Below are 26,115 nucleotides of genomic sequence, written 5' to 3' on the forward strand. Positions count from 1 at the left end.
CTTCCATCTCCACAGTGAAAGGAGATCCTAATTAGTCTTAATAAATAAAAACCTGGAGTCAGATATCGAGGGTGAAAGCTGAAAGATCAGAGAAGCAGAGCAGCAGCCGCCAGAAACTTCTTATGTCTACGAAATCTCAGACCGAATCCGGTGGGATCCCGTCTCTAGGAATCCTCAGACTGAATGGACTCTCCTGTCTCTACCTGCCTTATATTCCGGTCTCAACATCCCGATGCTGGGATTAAAGGTGTGAGCCAATCTCATGTAGCCCAGGGTGGCCTTGAACTCCTGAACTTCCTGCTTCCTCCAAGTGCTGGGATTAAAAGTGTGTGCCACTACTGCCTGGGCACTATGGTTAACTAGTGGCTAGCTCTGCCCTCTGATCCCCAGGCAAGCTTTGTCAGAACACACAATATCATACAATACCACACTGAGCCCCTAGACCAGTGATTGGAAATCATGGCTGTGAGTTAATTCCTGAGACCAGCATGGTGGCTGGCCAGGACACCCAAGGAGTTGCTTCTGAGGCTGTGTTCCCAGAGCAGCGAGACAGGTCTCTTATCGGCCTGGTATTAGCCAGGTAGGCTGGCTAACTGGCCAGTGAGCCCCTAGGAATCCACCTGTCCCTGCTTCCCTAGGATGACAATGTCCAGCTTGACTTTTTATTATTTATTTTTTAAAGATTTAATAATTTGGGCAGAGCCAGGTGGATCTCTGTGAGTTTGAGACCAGCCTGGTCTAAAGAGCAAGATCCAGGACAGGCACCAAAACTACACAGAGAAACCCTGTCTCAAAACAAACAACAACAACAAAAAAAAGATTTAATAATTTGTATAGTGTTCTGTCTGCATGCCAGAAGAGGACACCAGATCCCATTGTAGATGGTTGTGAACCATCATGTGGTTGCTAGGAATTGAACTCAGGACCTGTGGAAGAGCAGCCAATGCTTTTAACCTCTGAGCCATCTCTCCAGCCCCAGCTTGACTTAAAAAACAAAAACAAGCGGGGGGGGGGGGGGGGGCGGCGGCGGCGGGGAACGGGGGACATGCCTTTGATCCCAGCACTTGGTAGGCAGAGCCAGTCAGATCTCTGTGAGTTCAAGGCCAGTCTGGTCTACAGAGCGAGATCCTGGACAGGCACCAAAACTACACAGAGAAACCCTGTCTTGAACATCTCCCCCCCCCAAAAAAAAAACCACACTTTTTTTTCATATGAGTTCTGGGTACTCAACTCAAATCCTCATAGACTTGCAGACTTCATAAGCCCTACATTGATTTTGATAAGTAGTCTAAGCTGCCCTTGAACTCAGCAATTCTGCCTCTGCCTCCAAAGTTCTGCGATTGCAATAGGAGCCAACATGCCTGGCTTCTTGCCTCTTACTTTTTAAAAATTATTTTTAGGGTTTTGTTATTGTTGTTGTTACTTGAGACAGGGTCTCTCTATGTACTGGCTGTCCTAGAACTCACTCTGTAGACCAGGCTGGCCTTGAGCTCCCAGAGATCCATCTACCTCTGCCTCTCGAATGCTGGGATTAAAGGTAAGTACTGACACCACCACCAGGCTTTTTTTTAAATAATTTTTATTTATTTTTAATTTTATATGCATTGCTATGCTGCTTGCATGTATGTCTGTGTGCTGGCTGCCCTGGAACTGGAGTTACAGTTGTGAACTGCCATGTGGCTGCTGGAAATTGAAATATGGTTCTCTGGAAGAGCAGCTAGAGTGTTTAACCACTGAGTCATCTCTCCAGCCCCTAGGATTTATTTTTATGTATACACACACACACACACACACACACACACACACACACACACACACACACGCAAATATACACACGTGTGTATGGGTATGTGCATGTGTAAGTACAAGGGCTGAAGAGTCCAGAAGATGTTGGGGATCACCTGGAGCTGTGTACAGACATTGTGAGCCATGCAGGCTAAGAACAGAACTTCTGTCCTCAGCAAAAGTAGCACCCGCGCCAGCTCCTAACTGCCGAACATTCTTGAAACTTTTCCTCCCCACTTTAAAAAAATTGTGTCTGGGGCTGGAGAGATGGCTCAGAGGTTAAGAGCGCTGGCTGCTCTTCCAGAGGACCTGAGTTCAATTCCCAGTGACCACATGGTGGTTCACAACCATCTACAATGAGATCTGGTGCCCTATTCTGGCCTGCAGGCATAACATTGTATACATAATAAATAAATAATCTTTTTTTAAAAAATTGTGTCTGTGTGGGTGACTCAGGAGCCCCAAGACAGAGTGGCTGTAGATTCCCAGGAGCTGCACTTTTTGCAGATGATTGTGAAGAGTAACAAGTAACTTTTTTTTTTTTTTCAAAGTTTTTGGGTTCTTTTGAGACAGGTTCTCACTATTCATCTATGGCTGGCCTGGAACCCACTAGGTAGATCACGCTGCTCTCAAACTCACAGAAATCCGCCTGCCTCTGCCTCCTAAGTGCTGGGATTGAAGGCCTGTGCCGCCAGGAAAGATTTATTTTTATTTATGTTTATGTAAGAGAATGTCAGGTACGTGCAGGAAGCCATGGAGGCCAGAAGCGGACATGGGATCCCTTGGAATGATAGGGAGTATGTGGGTGCTGGGAAAAGGACTCAGATCCTCTGCAGGAGCAATAAGTGCTCTGAGCCATCTTCCAGAGGCAAAACTGAGTCTTGAATTGCTGTAGGGTGGGCAGGTGCAGACACACTTTTGGGGGAGGGAGGGAGGGAGGCAGTGGCTCAGTGATGGGCATAGCAATTGCTACTAAGAATTTAAAGGTTCCTTCCCGCTCCAGGGTTTTTTCCCAAAGTGGACTTGGATCCAGCTCGCAGCTGGACATATGCGGGGAAACTCGGAAGCCAGCCATCCTGCCACTGTTTCTCCTGGACAGCTCGCGACTCACCGGATGGCGTCCGCGCCGCGCCCCTCATTTCCGCCCTCGATGGAAACGCACTGCGCAGTCGCCTAAAGCCTGTGCAGGCCATTTGTCCTTCCAGAGCTGCCGTAGAGCAGGTAACCCGGTAGAACGTTTCCTGGAGGGCGTGGAGGGGGTGTGGCCAGGCTGGGCTGTCAGCTCTTAAAGGGGCCGCCGCGCTGGTCGCGGGAGGCGGCACCTGGAGCCAGCGCGGGATCCTCAGCAGGTTTGGGTAGCGGAATGAAGGGCTCCGTGGGCTCGGAGGGGCCTGTGGTTGGCGGGGAGCGAGGGAGTTCCAAGAGGGTCTGTCCATGCTCGAGGCAGGGTCGGGTCCTCCCCCATTCTGCTCTCGTTTCCCGCGGCGGGGGCGGGGGCCACCCGAGCCCATTCATTCCAGGCCTGGCTCCCTGCTCGCGCTGCCAGCCCAGGACCAAAGTCCAGCGCTAAGCTGGGCCGCGCCTGGGCTCTTGGTGCCCAGCGCCCGTCCTCGCCCCTCCATTGTACAGCCTGGGAAAACTGAGGAGGGGACAACTGACAAGGTCACCCGCCCAGGTCTGGAGCAGAGCGGCCTCAGGGCAGCCTTTCTGCCTCCAGGGCCCCGCGGTGACCGCTTCACTGCATCTGTACGCAGTGCGGGAGTAGCGGGGAGCAGGCTAGGGGATCCCACCCAGCCCAGTTCTCGCTGCTGTGTGACCTCAGGCAGACTGACTCTGGGCTGACCCCAGCATCAAGGGCTAGTGGAAACAACCTGCCTCCTCCAGATGTGGGGAAAACTCGCGGGGAGGGGACGCACAAGTGCGGACGGAGTAGAGAGTCCGGTGTGCAGTGGGCGCCCGGGCCAGCGAGTTGCAGCAGAGTAACCCCAGCCGCGACTTGAGGCAGCCCGGAGAAAGACAGACGGCAACAGGCCAGATCTCGAGAATGAAAGGCCTCACTGTGTGGATTTCCTTTCTGGCCGCCCAGTAGTTTGCTCAGGGCGGGGATGCACACCTGGCATTGGAGTGCGGGCCAAATCCACGTCGACACCGGCCCACTCCCTGCTGCCCGAAGTTGGGCGGGATCTGTTGCCTCAAGCCAGGAGTGACCCAGCTGTGCCAAAACTGAGCTATTGGCTGCCCCAGGGTGGAGAAGCCCTATCCACTCCAGGGCAGCTGGCATTGCAGCCTCGGAGCCAGGCTCAGTCTCCCTGACTCAGGACCCCACCCTTGAAGTCATTAACTGTATTTTCTGCTTCCTCCCAATTGACCTTCCAGGGCGAGGGTTGTTAGAGAACTAGACATTAGTCACCAAACCCAGGAACCTTTCGCTCCTGGGAGAAGGCCTGAGTTTATAGAGACAAACCCCCTTTTCTAATTCTAGCATCCCAATCTTGAAGTGGTGTTCTCTTCTGCCAGGACTGCCCATTCTCCAGACAAGGAGGCAGGAAGGTTGGGTTCTCAAAAATCCCATCTTCCCACCCCTATATCAGTAGGAAATATGGTGTGCCTGACTCTTCCATATACAGGCGGCAGGCCTTTAAATCGCCTCATTGGGCCCTCCTAATACATGTATGTGTACAGTAATTAGTCATGGAGATGGACGCTGTGGCTTACAGAGGGTAGGGACGCTTCAGCCCCTATAGCCAGAAAGTGCTAGGTATCCAGTCAGACCCAGGGCTGACCCTAGAGCCCCTCCTTAAACTAGGGCCCACAACTGCAGCCTCCGAGATGAGGTTAAGGGACCAGCATCCCTGAGGGAGGCCCCGAGCAGACACCTTCAGCCACCTCTGAAACCCTGTGTCCTCTAACCAGGCACCATGGCAGAGAAGGTGCTGGTCACAGGCGGGGCTGGCTACATCGGCAGCCACACGGTACTGGAGCTGCTGGAGGCTGGCTACTCCCCCGTGGTCATCGACAACTTCCATAATGCCATTCGTGGTGAGTGAGCTGGATAGGAAGCAGTGAGTGGTTTCTGGAGGGGTTTTATCCAGGACTCCATCTTTCAATGCTGATAGTCTGCCCCTACATGCCCCACCAGGAGGGGACTCCATGCCCGAGAGCCTTCGGCGGGTCCAGGAACTGACAGGCCGCTCTGTGGAGTTTGAGGAGATGGACATCTTGGACCAGGCAGCCCTGCAGCAACTCTTTAAGAAGGTGGGTGCCAGCTGGATGTGGTGGCGCACGCCTTTAAACCCAGCACTGGGGAGGCAAAGGCAGGCGGATCATTTGTGAGTTTTGGGCCAGTGTGGTCTACATCACAAGTTCCAGGGTAGCCAGGGCTACATAGAGGGACCCTGTCTCAAAACAAAGAAGGTGGGTGCTGCTTGGCAGGTAGGAAGAGCCAAGTTCTGAGGCCGCAGAGCCTCCTCTGACCTGTGCTTTACCCATGTAGCACAGCTTTAAGGCCGTCATCCACTTTGCTGGGCTGAAGGCTGTGGGCGAGTCAGTGCAGAAGCCTCTGGATTATTACAGAGTTAACCTAACAGGGACCATCCAGCTCTTGGAGGTAAGAGGAACAGGACACAGACCCCAGCTGGGCCCCAGGCGCTCTGGCAGGCCAGCCACAGTATGGGCCTGTGTGGGAGAACCAGACACGGCCCAAGCTGTATTATCTCGGACACATGCCTCTCTTTACCTCCCAGCCTGTTTCCCTCTCTGTAACTGATCCTGCCCATCGCCTCAGGCCCGCCCTCCTAGGGTGGAGTAACAAGTGGGACTAATTCGTGAGGTACGGGGCACTGACCCTCCCCTCCACGGCCAGATCATGAGGGCCCACGGGGTGAAGAATCTGGTGTTCAGCAGCTCGGCCACCGTGTACGGGAACCCCCAGTACCTGCCTCTGGACGAGGCCCACCCCACTGGGGGCTGTACCAACCCCTATGGAAAGTCCAAGTTCTTCATCGAGGAGATGATCCGGGACCTGTGCCGGGCGGACACGGTGAGGACCTCTTGCCCCAGCTTTCACCCCATCCACTTTGAGCCCAGGATTGGGACCCTGGGCACTCTTAGCACAAGGAGACAGAGGCTGCTCACAAGTGGCAGTATCCTGCTTAAGGGCACAGCAAACGGCACGCAAGGGCCATCCCTCGCTCATTCATAGAGAACTCAGAGCGGACATGGGCGAGGTAGACGGCTGTGGACTGAGTTGGGACTCCCGGCGGCGGTGGCGTGCGCCCCGGGCCCATTGTCTGACCCGCACCACACAGGCCTGGAACGCAGTGCTGCTTCGGTACTTCAACCCCACGGGCGCCCATGCCTCCGGCCGCATTGGCGAGGATCCCCAGGGCATCCCCAACAACCTCATGCCCTATGTCTCCCAGGTAGGGGGGAATCCTGGGTGCCTGGAGTGCCACTGGTACCAGGCTCTTGAGGAAGCTGACCTGACCTCTGCCCTAGGTGGCAATTGGACGACGAGAGGCCCTGAATGTCTTCGGTGATGACTATGCTACGGAGGACGGGACAGGTGAGCCTAAGATCAGAGAAAGGAGGGGGTCTGAGGGGGACCAACTGCCCATCTAACCACTTCCTCTACAGGGGTAAGGGATTACATTCACGTGGTGGATCTGGCCAAGGGCCACATAGCAGCCTTGAAGAAGCTGAAGGAGCAATGTGGTTGCCGGGTAGGAAGCCAGGGAGGAAGCCAGGGAGGGAAAGGGTTGGAATCTGGGGCAAATGTGTCACGGGGGGTGGATAAGCCATCCCTTTCAACATCCCCTGTTCTCCCGGGCAGATCTACAACCTGGGCACAGGGACAGGCTACTCCGTCCTGCAGATGGTCCAAGCCATGGAGAAGGCTTCAGGGAAGAAGGTAGGCCCGCCATGCAGAAGGCAGCCCAGCGTTCCCTTCTCCAGCCACCTGGAACTTCAGTGCCTGGGACACTTGGCCCTTGCTTGCGGTCCCTAAGGCCCGGGCCTGTTCAGCCGGTACCCACTGTCTCCCTTACAGATCCCCTACAAGGTGGTGGCGCGGCGGGAAGGGGACGTGGCGGCCTGTTACGCCAACCCCAGCCTGGCCCATGAGGAGCTGGGCTGGACAGCAGCCTTGGGCCTGGACAGGATGTGTGAGTGTCTGCCTAAGTGGAAGAGTGAGGAGCTGGCTATAAGGGGAACTCCCCTGTGGGCTGTCCTCGGGCAAGCTCTGACCACCCATGTCTGCACAGGTGAAGATCTATGGCGCTGGCAGAAGCAGAACCCTTCAGGCTTTGGGGCACAGGCCTGAGGACCTCCTTACCATGGACCAGAAAAGGGAGAGGAGCAGCTGCCTGCTTTCCAGCCTCCACGGGACCCTGTACCCTCATGCTCTGGGGCCAAGCTGGGGCCACCCTACCTCAAATGCCAGCTGCCTGTTCAGCCCTCCAGGCAGGAGACCTCTGTCTGGCTCCACTAACCAGGAAGAAGCCGGGGTCTTTCCAGCCTATCTCCCCCAGGGTCCAGGAGCTCATGGGACCCCTAGAGCCTGTGAGGGCCATGGGGTCTGGGACCATAGCCTCCCCCAGGCACTAACTTACACTGCTGTGATTGAGCTTTCCAAAGTATTTAAAATAAAAACGTTTTCTTATCCTGGGGCATTCTCACAGATGGCCACTCGGCACTACATCAGGCCTGAGAGTTGAGGAAGCAATCTCTTTAATTTTATCGGAATCCAGGACAAAACAAGAAAAACACCCAAAACCACATGGAGACAGAAGACAAGACACAGCCCCTCCCCCACACCTCCCTGCCCTAGAGTGGGGACATAGTGAGGGTGAGACGGCAGGGGACAAGGGGCCCTTGAACCTCAATCCAGCCCCGCAGGCTCCAGGCCTGCAGGGAAGGGCCATGGGGAGGCAGGGCCCAGCCCCCCTGGTGGCGGGGCTGAGGGGAGGCCCTGAGGGACTCTACCTCCTCACTGGCTTGCCTGCCCAGGAGCAGGCAGCCCACAGTAGCAAGGGCCCCGGGCCATGGACACATTCGTGACAGAAGCAGCTGCAGTGAGGCAGGAGAGACGCGATTATCCGGGCAGAATCGTTGGGGTGGGGGCCCATGAGGGCCCCACGGGCCAAACCCTGAGGTCGCAGGAGGGGGGCCCAAAGCGGGGCTAGTGAGTGAGGTCCTGAGTGAGTGGGTCAGCAGCTGGGCCCCTTTCTCCCACTGCCTACAGCCCCTCCAATACTGCTGCTGGGGCCCGCCTCCGGGGAAGTGGGTAAGAAAGCAGCCCACCCCTGCTGCTGATTTCCAGATGGCCGAGGCCAGCAGGACGGCCTGGCCAGCCTCAGCCACCTGCCCCAGAGGCCAGTGGGAGGAGGACAGGGTGGGAAGAGAAGGGACAGGGATTCGACCGGCTCAGATCCAAGATGGTGCGGTGATTGTTTGCGGGGTCCCTCGTGAGCTGGGGGACCGCAATGGGAGCCAGCTAGTTAGACCGGAGGCAGAAGCTTCTCCAGGAATTCCTTTACAGCTGCCATTTCCTGGGACAAGGGGGATTGTCAGCTTCCTCGCTGGAGGGAGGAGGGAGAGCCCAGGGGCCGGCCGTCCCCACTAACCTGAGGGCAGGAGCTGTGCATGACCCCAGGGTAGGTCTTGAACTGGACCCTGGCGGGTGTGACAACAGACCGGAGCTTCTCAGCAGTCAGGGCCCCAAACCGAACGGGTACCATGGGGTCCATCTCCCCATGGCACTGAAGGATGGCCAGGTCCTTGGCACTGCCATTGGCTGCCTGTGGGCCAGAGAGAATTTCCAAGGCAAGACCAGTGCCACGGGCAGCACGGTGCCCAAGCCCCAGGACCCCTCAGGAGAGGGGGGGCTTCCAGGGATACTCACCTGGGGGAAGTTCCGATGCAGAGGCAGCCAACAGCTCAATGCCACGATGCCAGCCAGAGGGTGGGGGCAGGTCAGAGCTGTGTAGAGGGACAGGGCCCCGCCCTGGGGAGAGGAGAAGGAAGGAAGGTCAAGAGAGAACAGCTCCGACACCCAGCCCCTCCCCCTCACGCCCTCCTCACCTGCGAAAAGCCACCCAGGACGATTCGATTGGCAGGGATCCCGTTCTTCATCTCATGTTCAATCAAAGCCTTGACTGGGGGTGGGGGAAGGGTACGACTGGGTGGAGGAAACTGGTGGAGGCCTGAAGGGGGCAAGCGGGCCCTGCCCAGTGCTTTGGGAAGGGGGGTGGGGTGGGGAGGGAGCGGCTGGGGGCTTACTGTTCTCTGCCGCCTTCTTGATGCCAACTTCGTCCTCTGGGGCGTCTGGACTCAGCCCCATCAGGTCAAACCTGGGCAGGCAGAGGCAGCAGTTTTGGGAAGACCTGGCCAGCCCCTGTAGCTCCCTCAGGTCCCATCTCTTTCCTGCCCCCAAACTCACCAGGAAGGCATCACCATCTTCATGTTGAGCGTCACAGGGATCCTGGGCCTGTGGAGGGGTGGCCAGGTCTCAGGAGGGATAAAGCGTCAGTAGAGAGCCTGGGAATGGGCAGAACTGCCCTTGGGGGCCCCTCCCAGCAGGCAGGGCCTGTGTTTCAAGTGTTGCCAGGCAACCTGCCACGTGGGGCTGGAGGCTGGGGTTGGGGCATCAGCGGTGAGGATGGAGAAGCAGACTAACAGCCGGTGATGGGGTCCAGCTCAGAGGGTGAGTACTTGGGGAAGGCTCTTTTTAGGAGGTCTTGGGTCTAGGAAGCCTTGGGGGTGAAGGCAGGAACCGGAGCCCATTCCTAGGGCCCTAGGGAGATAAGACTGGACAAGGCCTGACTGCTTTAAGCCCAAGCCCCAGGAGGCAGCTGATGAAAAGAGCAGGCCTAGGACTAGAGGACCCCGCCAGCCCCTCTCTAGCTGGGTGACACTCACGCATGGGGACAGATGTACTTGACATGAGGAAGCCGGATGGTGGAGAGGGCGTCAGCCCAGCTGTGCCTGTGGGAGGGAAGAAGAGGCACCGGTATAGGGAGGATTGAGAGGGACAATGGCCCGCCATCCCGCCTGATGGAGGAGCACCTCACCCTCAGCTCACTCACCCTGTGTCTCCAAGTCCATGTAAAAATATAACCTGGGAAAAAGGCAAAAACGGGATGGGAAGGACCCCTTTAGATCTTCCAACTCCAGCTCGCCCCAGGTCTAGGGCCTGGGGGAGTCAAGGTGGGAGCCAACAGATTATTAACCCCCTCCTAGCTTCAGGCTAGTCCCTCCTCATCCTGCCACCTCCATGTTTCCCACACTGCCTACATCCAGTCACCACCCACAAGGCTGGCCCAGGGGTCCTTACCGCGGCCGTTTCCCGCTCAGCTCCAGACACGGTGGCAGCGTCGGTGAGCAGGGGCACAGACATGGTGTTACCACACATACACTGCAGGGCTTCCTGCAGGCTGGGCCTGTGCAAGGGGAGGCGGGAGGTCAAGAGCAAAGCCGGGCCAGAGAAACCTTCTGGCTTAAGAAGCCCATCCAGGCCATCAGCTCTACACATCACCAGGGGTTGATTCTGAGCTGAGAGAAAACACGGGCAAAGAGAAGTCTGGGGCAGAGGGATGGAGAGTTGACCCTTGCCAGGAGGTGGTAATAGCACACGCCTTTAATCCCAGCACTCAAGAGGCAGAGGCAGGGGATCTCTGAGTTCGAGGTCAGCCTGGTCTACAGAGTGAGCTCCAGGACAGCCAGGGCTACACAGAGATACGTTGTCATGAAAAACCAAAAAAGAAAGTTGGTCCCATCCCAAAGTTGAGAAGCAGAGGCAGCCATCCTCATGGTCTAGAACTCACATCCCTGGTTCTGACGCAACCCCAGAGCCTAAGCGTGGTACAGATGGGCTGGCACGGGGGTTGAAAATGGGGGACAAGGAAAGGCAGGGTGTTTCCTGCAGCCTTCCTCCATAAGCACCTGAGTGTTAACTATATCCTCCCAGGGCCCCAGGTGTCCCTTTCCTGGAACCCTGGAGCCCCTCTTCCCTGGGTCCTGGCCCTAGAGAGATGAAGGAGAGAAAATGCCAAGGAAACAGACTTTCAGTCCTACCCACCTCCCATCTTCCCTCTGTCTTCCCCTCTCTTCCCCTCCAACCCCTATCCAGTGTTCACAACAGTTTCTGGCTCAGTAAAAAAAATTCCTAGGGCCTCTGGAAGCCCCCCATGTCCCATGAGAGCCTAACCACTCCCTTCTGACATCTTCCACCACAAACTGGTGCTCCAAGCCTTCCCACCTCCCCGGGGCTACCTGCTGTTGCTGCTGCCACTGCGTCCAAATGGGTCTCCAAATGAACAGGTGTTGGGACTCCCAACACAAAAGAATATCAGGCTGCCTGGCCCCTCCCATCCTTAGCATCCTCCAAACTCCGGAAGCTTCCGCTACCTGCCTCTGAAGTGTCTTCTAAAGGGCGCCCCGCCCTCCTGCAGGCTCCCACCTCCCCGCTCTGACCCCAGCTGCCTCTCCACAAGGTAGGAAGATCACACAGCATCTTTCCACACCGCTGACCCTGAGGTTCCTCTTCCCCCAGGGAAGGCACCTGCCGCTCTAAGCTAGGATCCCCTTCCTCCTCGGCTCCGGGGACTCCCACCTCCACCCGGCTCCCACTCTCCAAAGGATGACCTGGTGTCTCCCATTCTCCACAGTGGGAACTTGGACCCAGGGTCATCACATCCCTACAGTGGCATTTGCTGCCCTGCCCCTGAGTTCGCACCCGTCCACAAAGGGGCACTGACCCGGGGGAGCCTCCGCCCCACAATGGGGTCTCCCACTCCCCGGCGCGCAGCCGCTCTCCCGCCACGCGCGCAGCCCCTGGCCCCGCCGTCCCAGGACTGGACAGCGCCCTCCGGCCGCTCCCCGCCGCCGCCCCGGGGCCCTCGCAGCCTCTCCGCACGCCTGGCTGGGTACCTCACTCCCAGGGGCTTCCGAGACCGTTCGGGCGATTCTCCTCTTTCTCCCGCACAGACACACACTCTTCCCCCTCGGCCGCCCCCGCCGGAACTTCCGTTCGAGTCCCGGGAACCCAGCCATCGCGCTGCCGGAAGTAGCCTGGCCAGCAGTACGGAACCCGGAAGCGGGTCCGGGTTTCCCGGCTAGAAGCTGCCATGTTGCCCACAGTGGGACCACTCCCTGTGATGCGACGCTGTCACCTGCAGCGTCTGGACATGACATGAGATTTCCAGATGCCTGCCAGCCAAGCCCTTCTAGCCGACCTGCGTCCTGGAGGAGAGGCATGCCACTTCCCATCCCCATAGGGCAGGGCACACTTCCAGGTGTAGTCTTGGGTATTAACCACTGTTTGGTTTTATTAAGATACATTTTACTGCCTATGTCTCCAGCGCACAGTATTGTATACATGTATAGTAAAATGGTTACTATAGTGGAACACTTTAACATCTCAGAGACTGGCTTCCTTCACAAAACTTGTGAATGCTTTTAACTACACACCTCGTGCACTTTAGATCTGTCTTCTTGTTCATCTCTCTTCTTGCTCATCCTCCATATTGGTTTTCAAGTCCTATTTCAGTGTCACAGGGTCATGGAAGCAGTCATACACCCTGACCGGAAAAGACCTGAGATCACACAGTACTTCAACGCTTATCTTTACAGACGAAGACACTAAGGCTTGGAGAAAGGAAGTAAATAAATAGCAACCTCAAGATTACACTGTAATCTGCCTTTCCTGACCGGCTTTCTCGGCTATAAAATGATAATAACCACCTGCTATTTCATAACTTTGCTGTTAAGCTCCAATGAGGCCATGTAAACTCGCTTTGAACACTGTAAAATCACAGTGTGAAGCCTTAATCACTTGAAGGACCCTGGGAAAGGATGCAGGCTGTATCAGGACACTCAACAGCACTGGCAGTGTCGGCTCGACACTCTCCTTGTCGAGTGATGCCTTGTAGGTTGCACAAAATGCCACCAGCTGCGAGCTGAGAACAAAAGGGTTTCATCTGATCACCACTGAGTCACACGGGTGAAGTGGAAATTGGGCTTGGAGTCCAGGCTGAGAGACAAGCTGAACAAGGATTGAATCCGAGAGAGAACCAGTAGGGATCTGCAAACAGGAAATGAGTCACAGGGGTCCCTGAGCAACTGAAGACTCTTTCTCCTAGTTTAACCTACACTAATTTTTTTCTGTGAACCCAAATCAATACAAGCTTGGAACCTCAACAAAGCACTTCCCCTCCAGGCCAAGCAGCAGCTTGTTCTTGTATTTAAGTCAACACAGGTCGTTGAGATGGAGCTTGGAATACTAGGATCAAGGGACCACAGCAAGCCAAAGACCTGGAGGTGGATGTCACAAAATAAAGGGGAAAAGAGTAGAAAACAGCCAGGGGGTGGTGACACACCTGTAATCCCAGCACTCAGGAGGCAAGGCCAGCCTGGTCTACAGAGAGAGTTCCAGGACAGCTAGAGCTATTACACAGAGAAACCCTCAGTAGAAGAAAATAATACAATAAGCCAGCCCCCCTGACTGCAGAATCCTGCAGGCTTGGTTTATGGATGAAATGCAGGTCCGGTAGACTCATCACGTGGGCACTTTGGCAAGTGATGCTTCAAACCTACAGGTCCAGTTTCAGGAGCTACACATGAGCACATATTAGTGGAACAAATGGGCTAGTATTTAGAGGTGTTGGGTGTTTTGTATGACGTGTATACTTACTTTGTTCACATCGGAGAACATGTTCAGCCATTGGTTCTCAGAACTTGCTCTGTAAACCAGACCGGCCTTAAACTCAGAGATGTGCCTACCTCTGCTTCCCAAGGACTGGAGTAAAGGCAGGGACCATCATGCCCAGCCAGCCTCATTTTTTAGGCAGTCTGTTTTGCTGCTGTACTGTCTACTCCAGTCAAGCTGGCCTGAGCACTTCCTGGGGAATCTCCCGTTTCTGCCCATCTCACTGGGATTACAGACATGAGCCACAGCCTCTGGCTTCTCAGTTGGGTTCTGGGGATCCCAACTAAGGTTGTCAGACTTGACCAGCAAACACTTGGACCCACTGAGTCATCTGCATGGCCCTGTTTTGAGGTTTTAAACTTTACATTTCCCCTTAATCCAAAATTTTTAAATAGCCATAATTTTATCGTGGTGCTAGGAACCAAACCCAGGGCCCTGCACATGCTAGCTAGCAAGTATCCACTGCTGAACTACACCCCCACCCACTAGCCTTTCTGCACATCTTCAGAATGGCTCGCACAAAGCAAGCTGTGCCTGAGTAGATAGCCTTCATGTACTGAGAGAAGTTTGCACTCCAGTTTAGTTCAGAACTTGGATTCCCAACAAGGCTGAGTGGCAGACCTTTTTTTCAGAAAGAACTGCATATCCTCCTTGACTAGGATGGTCCATCCTAGAATCCTCCAGGACCAGATTCAGCACGCCTTCCCTCACCAACTCTTCCTACTTAATGAGAAAACAGGGTCTCAGTGCTTTCTGACACTAGGATTCTCACCAGGTGCTGCTACCTCTGTTCACTGTGAAGCAATTGTTCTCACTAGCCTTGTCCTCGCGTTGTCCGACGCCTCCAGAACCCACCTATGTTTAATATTATTTCATGTGCATGGGTGTTTTACCTGCTAGTAAGTTTCACAGTACCGAGAGCACAGAAGAAAAGACAAAAGTCTGGCAAGGATTTATTAGGAAGCTCATGAGTCACAGTGAATAAAGCCATGAACAGAAGAACAGGGTCTCCAGATTTGAGCACTTAGTTTACAACACAAGTCAGAAGCAAGTAAACACCAAGGAGGTCCCCAGGGCAGTCTCTAGTCTCAGCCTTACCCCAACCAGGTCACCCAGAGAAACGACCTCATGCTCTCTCACCCGCCTGGCTAGACAGTGAGAAGAGACCTCCCGCAAGCAGCCATTTGCCAGGAGACTCCTTCCTTTCCGGCCACCATCATGGGACACTTGTGCGTGATAAGTAACACCAGCTGGGCACTCTGACACAAATGCTGAGCAATGACAGGGAGGAGGAGCAAGCAGGGGCATGTGTTTCTAGTTGGAGATCTTCCTGATGGCTAACACAAACACAAAACTCAGGTTTCAGAAGGATTCCTGCAGCCGAGGAAGCTTCCTTTTTTAAAAAGGACAAATCACACACAAAAAATCTGCCACAAGCAACAAGACACTTGGGATCCCATGGCCACACTGTCTGAAAAGCAAACGTTATTCATGGCTGCCAGATGCCACCCAGCCTAAGCCTGTTTTCTGCAGTGATTTAGAGAACATCTGTCCCTTGGCACCCACACCGCTCCTGGTGGTGAGGCGGTTTCCACAGGCCAGGTTCCGGCAGCAAGCCCAAGACAGAGCCTGGCCGAGGCTGTATGCAGCAGGCAACTCTTGCTGGAGCCTCCTCAGTCCTTCCCAGCAGGTGGTCGCAATCTTCACCCACAGTGCATCCGAGGGAGCCTGGGCCGGCCCTTAAGAAATGAAGTGTGTCTGTGGGGTGACCTGATGGACTCGGTGGTCTGCCGGGTTAGCTGATGCTTCGTAATTGCAGATGGTCACCTCATGCCGGCGAAGCTACAAGCAAAGGGAGAGGTGAGCTCAGTGGCCACTAGGGAACCCTCCTTTCCCGGAGCGCGTACAGTGCAGCAGTCCTCAGTCAGGCTGCCTGCCTCGTGTGCTCTGGGAAGCCCCCCTCTGCCGACACTTGAATCTTGAGAAGCCGGAAAAGACCACTATCCACTACTAAGGATTCTCAGCAGCCAAGCAAATCCAGATGAGAACAGGAACTTACCTGATCTCCAGTGCCCAGAATAAGAGATTGTCAAGAATGGGAGATGGGGTGGAACCCATGGCCTCCCGCGGGCTAAGCAAGCTGTCACTGAGATGCACCCACACCCTGTATCAAAACACTCATGAAAACTAAAACTTCAAAACTGAACTGATAGGAATGATATCATTTCCATTCCCTTAATATCACCTATAGCGGGGCCAGCAAGGCAGCTCAGCAGATAAGGATGCCTGTGCCCAAGCCTGATGACCTGAGTTCTACACTTGAAACCAATATGGTGGAAGGAGAGAAATGACTCCCACAAGTTGTCCTGTGAGCTACACATACTGTAGCACACATATACCTATACCCATATACCCATAAATATATACAGAAAATTAAATACATGAATTATAAAAAAAAAAAAAAACTTAAGAGTATCCAATGAAAAAAATTATTATGATGAAATCAAGAAAAATTATGAAGCCAGGCACTCAGGAGGCAGATGCAGGTGGATCTCTGTGAGACCCAGGCAAGCCTGGTCTACAGAGTGAGTTCTAGGCCAGCTAGGACTGTATGTTGAGAGCCTGTCTCAAAACAAAGCAAACAAAAAAGAAAGGAAAATTATAAACAGATGGAGCAACCAACACCTCCCTTGCTCTCTCCCTGGAGCTCCTGCCCCACGGGGTGCGGACACACACTGATCAATCTCTCTTACCTCAGTCCACTCTCCTCTCAGGCCAATATAGAAGATCTTCGTGGTATCTGCTCCAAAGTTTTTTGAAATATGAATAGAGAGATGATAGACATTTGAGAACCGGGAAATTCTAGAGGACAGAAAGGAAGAGGGAGAGAAGACACAGTTTACCATGGAGACAACAGTTCAGCCCCATCTTGCAGCAGATAGCAGAGGACACCTGGTCCTTCCCCTGTGTCCTTTGGAGCACAATTCATGCAGTGAACACTTACTAAGCATCTGCCAGGCCTCATCTAAGGCAGGAAGGACAGAAAAATGAATGAACACCACACCTGACAGAGTGGCATATGTCATCACTATACCCGGAAGGCAGAGGCAGGAGGATTACCACAAGTTTAAGGTCAGTCTGATCTGCACGTTAATTCCAGCCCAGCCAGGAATATATGGCAAGAAGGAAGGAATATACAATGGCCCTAACTTCAAGAAACAGGAATGGCATGTGACCAAGCAGGGTTCTAAGCCATGTCTATCATGTCAACTTCCCCCTTAGGAGAAAGAGAACACTAAAGAAGAGACCAGGTGGACACAGGTAACCAAGTCTGCCATAAACCCACTTTGCAGAGGAATTCTGCAAACTCTAGGCTACGCCATACTAGCTGCTCAGCCAGGACTGCCCAAAGCTTCCAAGTTAACACGTCTGTGATGTGCACTGATTTCTGCCAAAAGTTGGCTATGCCAAGGATCAAGCTTCCTTCTGCTGTAACTCGATTCCAATGCTCAGAGAGCAGGATACTGGCCAAAAGAAAGAGGCAAGCTCACAGGCTGACTGCTCACTGCAAGCGAAGAGAAGCCATGGCACAGGCCAGGGCAAGTGAGTATGTTCTATGAGGAGACAGATACATAGGAGGACTGAGTTCAAGGCCGGCCTGGGCTGTATATCAAGACCCTTCTCCAAAATGAAAGGAAGAAAAGACACAGAGTAGAGGACAGGTCCCGTGCTTACTTTGTAGCATACTCTAATTCTCCCGTAACATCTCGGTTCAGACTGAAGATCTGATCAGGTTCCCTTTCTGTATCATCAAAGGACATCTGTGGGATGTTCTTGTACCTGAGAGGGAAAAAAAGGGAAGAAAAGTCAAGGAATATGCATTATTAAATTTTTCAGTGTTTTATAACTCCCTACTGACTGCTCAACTAGCCCCAGTTCCATCAAAAGGAGATCCAAAGTTAAGATCAAAATGGTATTTTACTGGCATTAACATATAAACATCTAGGCCAATGACGAAGCTGGAAGGGGCAGTGTAGGCCTGCAGCCCTGGTTACCAGGGAAACAGAGCAAGAGGACTGCTGAGCAGAGCTCATTGGGGCCACTGTAGGCAAACAGCAAGACCCCACCTTGAAAGAAAGAAAGAAGAAACAGAGGGAGGGAGAAGAATGAAAAAGCAAGTCAAGCCGGGCGGTGGTGGCGCACGCCTTTAATCCCAGCACTTGGGAGGCAGAGGCAGTCGGATCTCTTTGAGTTTGAGGCCAGCTAGGGCTACAGAGTGAGTTCAAGGAGAAGCGCAAAGCTACACAGAGAAACCCTGTCTCGAAAAAAAGAAACAAAAATAAAACGAAAGAGAGAGAAAAAGAAAAAGAAAAAGCAAGTCAAGAGCTAGGAACCACAGTCCAATCCAGTGGCGTCTTCAAGTGATCTGAGATCCCAGGAAGCAATGTAAAGAACGCTGAGCTGGGTCACACGCAGGGACTGCATGGAAAAGAGTCAATTCAGCACATTCAACCCATGCTGCAATGTGAACTAAAACAGCTTACTGATGGGAAAATGTATACTTCAGCGGAAATATTAAACACAGTTAAGAGATAAGATCAGGTTGCCCAACACTCAAGCGGGTTTCATGTCTAAAAATCACCCAAACACCATCATATTATATTTCTTTTCTTCCTTCCTTCCTTCCTTTCTTTTTTGAGACAGGTTCTCTCTATTATGTAACCCTGGCTGTCCTAAAACTTGCTAGGTAGACCAGGCTGGCCCTGAACTCACAGAGATCCACCTGCCTCTGCCTTCCAAGTGCTAAGATTAAAGGTCTGTGCCACCATGCCCAGTAATATTTCTTAAAATAAAACCAGGGGGGTTTCCACTTCAAAAAGAGTACACAAAGACCACAAACTCATAAAAGGCTTTGGAAAGTTAAAATTGCCAGTAAAGAAGATATTTAAAAACAAAAACACCAAACAAATTCTGAAGCACTCAGCCAAATGCTCCTCCAGGTATTTTGCTAACACACCCACAAAGGAAGGGCTATAATTTTGCCGCAGCAGAATGTGTGTCATTTAAGAAAGCAAGTGTTTGCTTCAAAGTGTTTCCAAGAATGATCCACAGCAGGATAATAACAGTGAGCATTCACGAGTAGCATTATGAGGCAGCGTAGCACTGTCGTTAAAAATCCATCTTTCAACCTACAGAATGACAGAAAGTAGTGCAAGCTACTCCAAAAGGGGTAATGTCCAAAATACATATGGAACTCAACTCAGCCACAGAAGAGCAGATAATCTGGCTAAAGAACAAAGGATCTGAGAAGACATTTCTCAAAAGGCACACAAGCAGAGATGACACATGCTTGGAATCCCAGCATTTGGGAGGCAGAGCCAGGAAGAGCCCAGGTTTGAGGTCAGTCTGGGTTATATAGTAAGACCCTGTCTTAAAACTCCAAAATGAACATGAAAAGATATTCAGAGTCACTAACCAAGGAAATGCACACCTAAACCATGGGCTATCATTCTACCCTGTCACAATGGCTACTACCAAAAAGACAAGAAAGAAATACCGGTGAGGAAGCCGGGCAGTGGTGGCTCACGCCTTTAATCCCAGCACTCTGGAGGCAGAGGCAGGCAGATCTCTGAGTTCAAGGCCAGCCTAGGCTACAGAGTGAGATCCAGGACAGGCTCCAAATCTACACAGAGAAACCCTGTCTCAAAAAAACAAAAAACAACAACAAAAAAGGGAATACTGGTGAGGAAGCAGAGAAAGGGAAACACACCATCACTGTATATAGGAATGTAAATTAGAGGTGTGATTATGGAAAATTCTTTAAAAAAAGAAAAACAAAACAGGAACTAGAAATACCGTATGATCTAACAATTCCCTTACTGAGCAAATGCCCAAAGGAAAGGAAGTGAGTCTGGGAGAGACATGTGCACTCCTACCGCCATCTGCTGCTTATTATGGCACGATTCACAACGGCCAAGACAGAGACTCAACCTCAGTCCCATCAACACATGAATGAACAGAGAAAACGTGACGTAAGCACACTAGAGGATGCTGTTCAGTTATAAAAAGAATAAAATCTGCCTCTGTCATTTGATGCAGTGTAGACAAGCTTAAAGGATATTATGTTAAGTGAAATAAGCTAAAGACAGACAGATATACGCTGCCTGCTTTCACACATACCTAGAAGCAAAACAGGTTGACTTTGAGTCTGAAAAAGGATGTGAGCACACAGGAAGAATATGGTTAACTAGTACAGGATGCAGCTAGGTAGAAGGAACACCTTCTAGTATCCTATAGCACAGGAGCACAAATATGGTCAACAACAGATTACCAGGCACAGTGACCCAATGCCAGCATGTGAGGGGCTGACACAGGAAGACCGCCGTGAGCTTGAGACCAGTCTGTGCTGCAGAAGAAGATGACTGTGGGGAAGAGGGGCTTTAAAAAGAAAAGAAAAGGCTTCTCAGGCATGGTAGTACACACCTGTGATCCCAGCACCTGTGAATCAGAAACAGGAGGACCAGGAGTTTAAGGTCAGCCTCAGCTACGTAGTTAAGTTAGAGGCCAGCTTGCACTGTGTGAGGTCTCCTCTCAAAACAAAACAAAACAAAACAGTCAGATGGCACACGCCTTTAATCCAGCACTCTGGAGGCAGAGGTGGGTGGATCTTTGTGAGTTTGAGGTCAGTCTGGTCTACAGACTGAGTTCCAGGACAGCCAGGGCTACATAGAGAAACCCTGTCTCAAAATGCCCCTCCCTCCAAAAAACTGCCAGGCTTGGTGGCACACCACTTTCAACCCCAGCACTCGGGAGGCAGAAGAGGCAGAGGGATCTCTATAAGTTCCAGGCCAGCCTGATATACAGAGTTCCAGGCCAGCCAGGATTATGTAGAAAGACCATGCCTCAGAAAAAATAAATAAATAAAAACCCATGGGGCTGGAGAGAGTAAGAGCACTCAGTTTTGGTTCCTAGCACCCATATGGTGGATCACAACCACCTATAACTACAGTTCCAGAAGATCCAGGACACTCTTCTGACCTCTACAGGTGACTGCACACATGTGGTGCACATATATATTTACATACTCCCAGGCAAACACACATACACATAAAATAAACCAAAGCACAAAGATGAACAGTGTCGGGAAGTCATGGAGCAGTTAGTAAGTATACAGTGTGACAAGGAACTCACTTTGCTCCACAGACCACACTGTTAACCAGAGAGCTACATGGAAACACCAGCTTGACTGAAGCCAGTCAACCTCCCAGTAACTAAGTATCCAAAGCAGACAAAGTATCAGATCAAACATCCAGTTTCATTAAAAGGATTCAGCATGACAGGTTCTCATTTTGTGACAGGCTTGAAACTCACGATGCAGAAACTTCTGGCCCTGAACACATAGATTGGCCAGTTAGAGAACATTGAAATTAAAGGAGCGCACAGCCATGGCTGACTAATTATTTTTCTTTTTGATGTTTTAATTTGTTTGCCCAGAATAAAAGAAATGACAATACAAAAAAAAAAAAAAAAAAAAGATTCAGTACATACAGATATACTTTTTTTTTTGTTTTTCGAGACAGGGTTTCTCTGTGTAGCTTGGGTGCCTGTCCTGGATCTTGCTCTGTAGACCAGGCTGGCCTTGAACTCAGAAATCTGCCTGGCTCTGCCTCCTGAGTGTTGGGATTAAAGGCATGGGCCACCACCACCCAGCTAGATACACTTTTCTTTTAAAGATTTATTCATTTATTATGTATACAGTGTTCTGCCTGCATATCAGGAGGCAGCACGAGATCTCATTACAGACGGTTGTGAGCCACCATGTGGTTACTGGGAACTGAACCCAGGTCTGCTGGAAGAACAGCCAGTGCTCTTAACCTCTGAGCCATCTCTCCAGACCCAGAGATACACTGTTAAGATTTATTTATTTTTTTTAAAGATTTGTTTATGTATATGAGTGTTTTGTCTGCATCTACATCTGCACACCAGAAGAGGGCATCAGATCCCATGGGACTGCAGTTATAGGCAGTTGTAAGCAATCATGTGGATGCTGGGAATTGAACTCAGGACACCTGGAAGAGCAGCCAGTGCTCTTAACCACTAAGCCATCTCTCCAGCCCTAGATATATTTTTATTAATGTGTGTATTTCTGTGTGAGTGAATGTCACACACCAAGGAGGCCAGAAGAGGGTGTCTGATTCCTTGGAGCTGGAGTTACAGATGATTGTGAGCCATTCAGTGTAGTTACTGGGAATGGAATTTTAGTCCTCTCCAAGGGTGCAGGGACAGGATATAGGACCTCACACATGCTCTGTCCTCTACCACTAAGCTACAACCTTAGCCCCAAATTAAGTTTTATTATTATTATTTTAAAACTTTTAAAAATGTTGTTTTCTTGTAATGGGGTGTTATGCAGTAGCCCAAACCGGCCTGGAGCTCACTATATAGTTCTGATTGGTCTCACATTCTCAGCAATCCCATCTTACTTCCAAGTGCTAGGATTATAGGCATGAGATACTATACCTAGCTTAATTTTTTCCTAAAGATTTATTACTTATTATTAACTTTTTTTTTTTTTTTTGGTTTTTCGAGACAGGGTTTCTCTGTGTAGCTTTGCGCCTTTCCTGGAACTCACTTGGTAGACCAGGCTGGCCTCGAACTCACAGAGATCCGCCTACCTCTGCCTCCTGAGTGCTGGGATTAAAGGCGTGCGCCACCACCGCCCGGCTTATTTATTAACTTATTTTACAACCCTACCCCAGCCTCCCCTCTCTCCTCTCCTCCTACTCCCTCCCCGTACATCCCCTCTGCCCACCCTCCTCAATTCACCTCTCCTCCGGATTTGCTTAGAAAGGGGCAGGTATATCTAGCACCTCCCCCTGCATTCAGCCTGGCAAGGCAATCAAGCATGAGGAAGATTTATTTAGTGTTTATGTGTATATGTGTGAGCCTGTATGAGTTTGTGTGTATCTACCACATACACACAGGTGACCAAGGATACCAGAAGAGGGCGCTGGAGTCCTGAAACTGGAGTTACAGGCAGCTGTGAGCCACCTGACATGAGTGCTGGGAATCAAATCCTGGTCCTCTGTAAGAACATTAACTTCTCTTAACCACTGAGCCATCTCTCTGTGGTCCTTTGCTTTTTATTATTTTATGTCCGAGTCCTTGCATGTATGTCTGTGTACCTCATCTGTGCATCTGGTACCTCAGAGGACAGAGAGGGTGTCAGATCCCCTGGAACTGGAGTTAAGAAATGACTGTGAGCCACCAGGTGGGTGCTGGGAATTGAACCTGAGTCCTCTGGAAAAGGACTCACTATGCTGACCCACTAAGCCATTTCTGCACCCTTTTAGTGTGTGTGTGTGTGTGTGTGTGTGTGTGTGTGTGTGAATTTATGTCTGTATGCTTGTGTGGCAGTTACAGGACAACCCTGGGTCCCTGGGTGTGATCCTCGGGAATGCCATCCACCTGCTTTGAGACAAGGGTTTCTTTTTTTTTTTTTTTTGGTTTTTCGAGACAGGGTTTCTCTGCGTAGTTTTGCGCCTTTCCTGGAACTCACTTGGTAGCCCAGGCTGGCCTCGAACTCACAGAGATCCGCCTGGCTCTGCCTCCCGAGTGCTGGGATTAAAGGCGTGCGCCACCACCGCAAGACAAGGGTTTCTTATTGGCTAGAAGCTCACCAATCAGGTGAGGCTGGCTGGCCAATGAGCCCCAGGGATTATTATGAGCACACTCTACCATGTCAGTGCCAGAGATGCAACCTAGGTCCTCGTGACTGCAGGCAAGCCGTTGACCGAGCTATGCTCCTAGCCCTGTCTTGAAAATTTTCAACATTTCCATAGCATCACAGAGCACATTCCTTGGGTTGGGGATTTAGCTCAGTGGTAGAGCGCTTGTCTAGCAAGCGCAAGGCCCTGGGTTCGATCTTCAGCTCCAAAAACAAAAAAAAGAAACAAACAAACAAAAAAAAGCACATTCCTCTTCTTTCAGGAGAGCAGCACCAAAAAAACCAAACTCTCCAGAAGGGAGGACTACCAGTAGTGCCAACAACAGATCCGGTGTTGCCAGAGCTACATGGAACTTGGCTATGAGGCCACACAGATGCGGGTGGAGTGACCCCATGTCAGCACAATGGTGGAAAGATGTTACTGTTTGCAACAACAAGAGCAGCCATGAAGAACATTCAGGAATCTGCAGCCAGGTCATTAAGGAAATTGCAAAGTCATCAACAACTGGCATTTGTTTTACACTGTCTGAATGAATGGTGTCACAGTCAGCACTTGGAAAAGAGATAAGCAGCTGGCCCTAAGGATGCTTAATCTAAGATAGTCACCAGGCTGGGGATGAGGCTGTTTGTGCCCCAGGGGCACAAAACACAAAAAGTCAGTTGGGCAGGGTGGTACACGCCTTTAATCCCAGCACTCAGAAGGCAGAGAAAGGTGGATCTCTGTGAGTTCCAGGCCAGCCAGGGTTACACATTGAGAACCTGCATCAAAAATCAATAAAGTCACCTGGGCATGGTGGCACATACCTGTAATTTGGAAAATGGAGGTAGGGGTATGAAGCTGAAGGCCAGCCTGGGCTACATGAGTCCTTGTCTCAAAAATAAAGCAAAGCTTATATTTTTATTCATGTATATATTACTTAAATAACTTATTTCTATACATAATCAATTCAGGAAGCAATACATACATTTCAAAGTAAATGAGAACAAGGTCAATCCACTGAACTCACAATAATCCTCCTGCCTCAGCTTCCTGAGTGCTAGGATTACAAGTGGGCACTGTCACACCCAGCCTGACCAACCTAGCTGTGTGGTATATGCACACCGAGGCTAGAGGCAGACATCCGGTGTCCTCCTCCATCATTCTTTACCTGCTCCCTCGAGACAGGTCCCTTTGAACTTGGAGCCAGGCTGACCTCCTGCAAGTCCCCACAGGACGGTGCCCCCACCAGCTTTTCACCTGGGTGTTGGGGATCCCAGTTCTGATCCTCACGCTTGTGCACCAAGCATTCTTACCCCCTGAGCCATCTCCCTACCCCTGGAACAAAACGTTAGCAGAAAGAGACAGGTGGGAGTCTGACGAGGGCCTCAGCCCTTGCTACTCACAGTCTCATCTCAGAGGGGTGTGAGTCATCGTCCTCTCCCATGATGATGATGCCTTTGAGCTTGACATTGCCCGTGAATCTGCCAGAATGCAAACGAGAAGGTTGTCTACCTGGGATGGAACCCCACGAAGCGGTGTGACCCCCAGACCCTTCCCTCTCTTAGCCCAGTTTACTCCCTTGTCACTTGGAGTCATTTTAAAGGTCCTGTCATTCCACAACTCTAAGAAATTTACCTCAATCTCTCCATTATTAATTCAACACACACACACACACACACACACACACACACACACACACACACACGCACACACGCACACACGCTATGAAACTTTCTCCCTCAAACCCACCAAAGCAATCTATCCCTTTTCTGGAAACAGATGTGCACTCTTGGCACAGCCAATGAATGAAGCCATCTGAAGAGACAACTGGGTACAGCCTACTTCGCCTGAGGCAAGTGCGAAGGAGATACTTACGGAATATTAAACAGAAGCTCTTCATCCGCATCACTTTCAACAAACTGGGGGTGGGGGGAGAAAGCAACACATACCTGCTGAGAGCCCGCAATTTCAGGCATCTTGCCTCCCTGTTCTACCAAGGGGCATGTGATGCAAACAGAGCTGCACCCCCCCGCGCCCCCCAGGGTCCTAATAGCTTGAGGATAATGAGTCTCAGCCCAGGCAGTCTGATCACCACGGACCCTCTGAACTAGAGGGATTCTAATGGGGGTTTTTCCAGGCTGCGAATTCAAAGACCGATGCTTTTGTGTGTGCTTCTGGGAAGCCTTCAAATGGCTTTCAAAGGGGCCTGGGTTCTAGGTTGGAAACTCGCGGCCAGGTGGTGCCGTCGGGCAGCCATTTGGACCAATGGTCAGAGGGAGAGGCAGTAGTCCTCTCGTTCCTGACAAGCCCCCGCCGCCTTGGAATGGAGGCCAAACGCCCACCTTGCTCCTCTGGGCCTCAGTTTCCCTGCCTGTCTACCCTCGGAGGCCCCGCGGCCCCGGGCCCGCCCGGGCAGCCCACCTTGGAGCGGTCGGTCCGCTCCTCCCAGGGCTTGAAGACGCCGCGGCCGCTGCCCTCGCGGCTCTCGTTGAGGCACTGCAGCCGCTCCAGGTCGATGCGCAGGTACAGCCCGTAGGCCAGGCCGCGCTGCTCGGGCGGCTCCTCGCGTTCGGCGGCGCAGCGACAGCCGCCCCCGCCGTGGCTGTGCCCGTGCGACATGGCGACGCCGCCCGCCTGCGACTCCCCGGAGCCGCCGCTCGACCGGCGCCTGCTCCGCTCCGGAGCGCCCGCCGCCAAGCGCAGCGAGCCAAGCGTCGTAAAAGGCGCCCCTGTGCGGCGCGTGCGCCTTGAGGCCGGAGGGCGGGGCCTGGAGGGATTGACCCGGGACGTGCGCCCGCCCGCCGAGCTGGACGCCAGCCGTGGGGATGAGCGTGATCTTTCGGGCGTGGGACCTGAAGGGCTGGGGACGCCGCGGCGTCCGAGAGGACCGCAGTGGCAGGGACGCGAATCCTCCTCTCC

The 26,115-nt window shown here is 52.1% G+C and overlaps 3 protein-coding genes across 6 annotated transcripts; 1 reads left to right on the forward strand and 2 right to left on the reverse strand.

Annotated features, from left to right (window-relative positions):
* The first annotated feature begins 3,030 nt into the window (after positions 1-3,030).
* Gale (UDP-galactose-4-epimerase) lies at positions 3,031-7,450 on the forward strand. 4 transcript variants are annotated; one of them, XM_028875434.2, is made up of 11 exons: positions 3,031-3,134; positions 4,699-4,824; positions 4,925-5,040; positions 5,279-5,392; positions 5,648-5,824; positions 6,093-6,206; positions 6,283-6,349; positions 6,421-6,506; positions 6,617-6,694; positions 6,833-6,947; positions 7,047-7,446. In XM_028875434.2, exons 2-11 carry the CDS (start codon positions 4,704-4,706, stop codon positions 7,103-7,105), a joined length of 1,047 nt encoding a protein of 348 aa, XP_028731267.1. In that variant the 5' UTR covers positions 3,031-3,134; positions 4,699-4,703; the 3' UTR covers positions 7,106-7,446. The 4 variants fall into 4 exon arrangements, with proteins under 4 accessions (XP_028731267.1, XP_028731268.1, XP_037058969.1 ...); XM_028875435.2 differs by having other exon boundaries at positions 3,084-3,140; positions 7,047-7,450; XM_037203073.1 differs by lacking the exon at positions 3,031-3,134 and adding an exon at positions 3,154-3,460 and having other exon boundaries at positions 7,047-7,450.
* A 45-nt stretch (positions 7,451-7,495) lies between these two features.
* Lypla2 (lysophospholipase 2) lies at positions 7,496-11,815 on the reverse strand. Its single transcript, XM_028875436.2, has 10 exons — positions 11,713-11,815; positions 10,118-10,223; positions 9,870-9,901; positions 9,703-9,768; positions 9,224-9,271; positions 9,064-9,134; positions 8,866-8,939; positions 8,687-8,788; positions 8,409-8,582; positions 7,496-8,333 (listed from the first exon to the last, which is right to left on the reverse strand). Exons 2-10 carry the CDS (start codon positions 10,193-10,195, stop codon positions 8,283-8,285), a joined length of 696 nt encoding a protein of 231 aa, XP_028731269.1. The 5' UTR covers positions 10,196-10,223; positions 11,713-11,815; the 3' UTR covers positions 7,496-8,282.
* A 2,602-nt stretch (positions 11,816-14,417) lies between these two features.
* On the reverse strand, positions 14,418-25,912 carry Pithd1 (PITH domain containing 1). Its single transcript, XM_028875433.2, has 6 exons — positions 25,618-25,912; positions 25,072-25,115; positions 24,600-24,677; positions 17,225-17,329; positions 16,243-16,351; positions 14,418-15,331 (listed from the first exon to the last, which is right to left on the reverse strand). The coding sequence occupies exons 1-6, from the start codon at positions 25,813-25,815 to the stop codon at positions 15,230-15,232; spliced, it is 636 nt and encodes a 211-aa protein (XP_028731266.1). The 5' UTR covers positions 25,816-25,912; the 3' UTR covers positions 14,418-15,229.
* Positions 25,913-26,115: the final 203 nt, after the last annotated feature.

This window comes from Peromyscus leucopus, chromosome 2 (genome assembly GCF_004664715.2).
Source record: "Peromyscus leucopus breed LL Stock chromosome 2, UCI_PerLeu_2.1, whole genome shotgun sequence".
In the NCBI taxonomy this organism is placed as follows: domain Eukaryota; kingdom Metazoa; phylum Chordata; class Mammalia; order Rodentia; family Cricetidae; genus Peromyscus; species Peromyscus leucopus.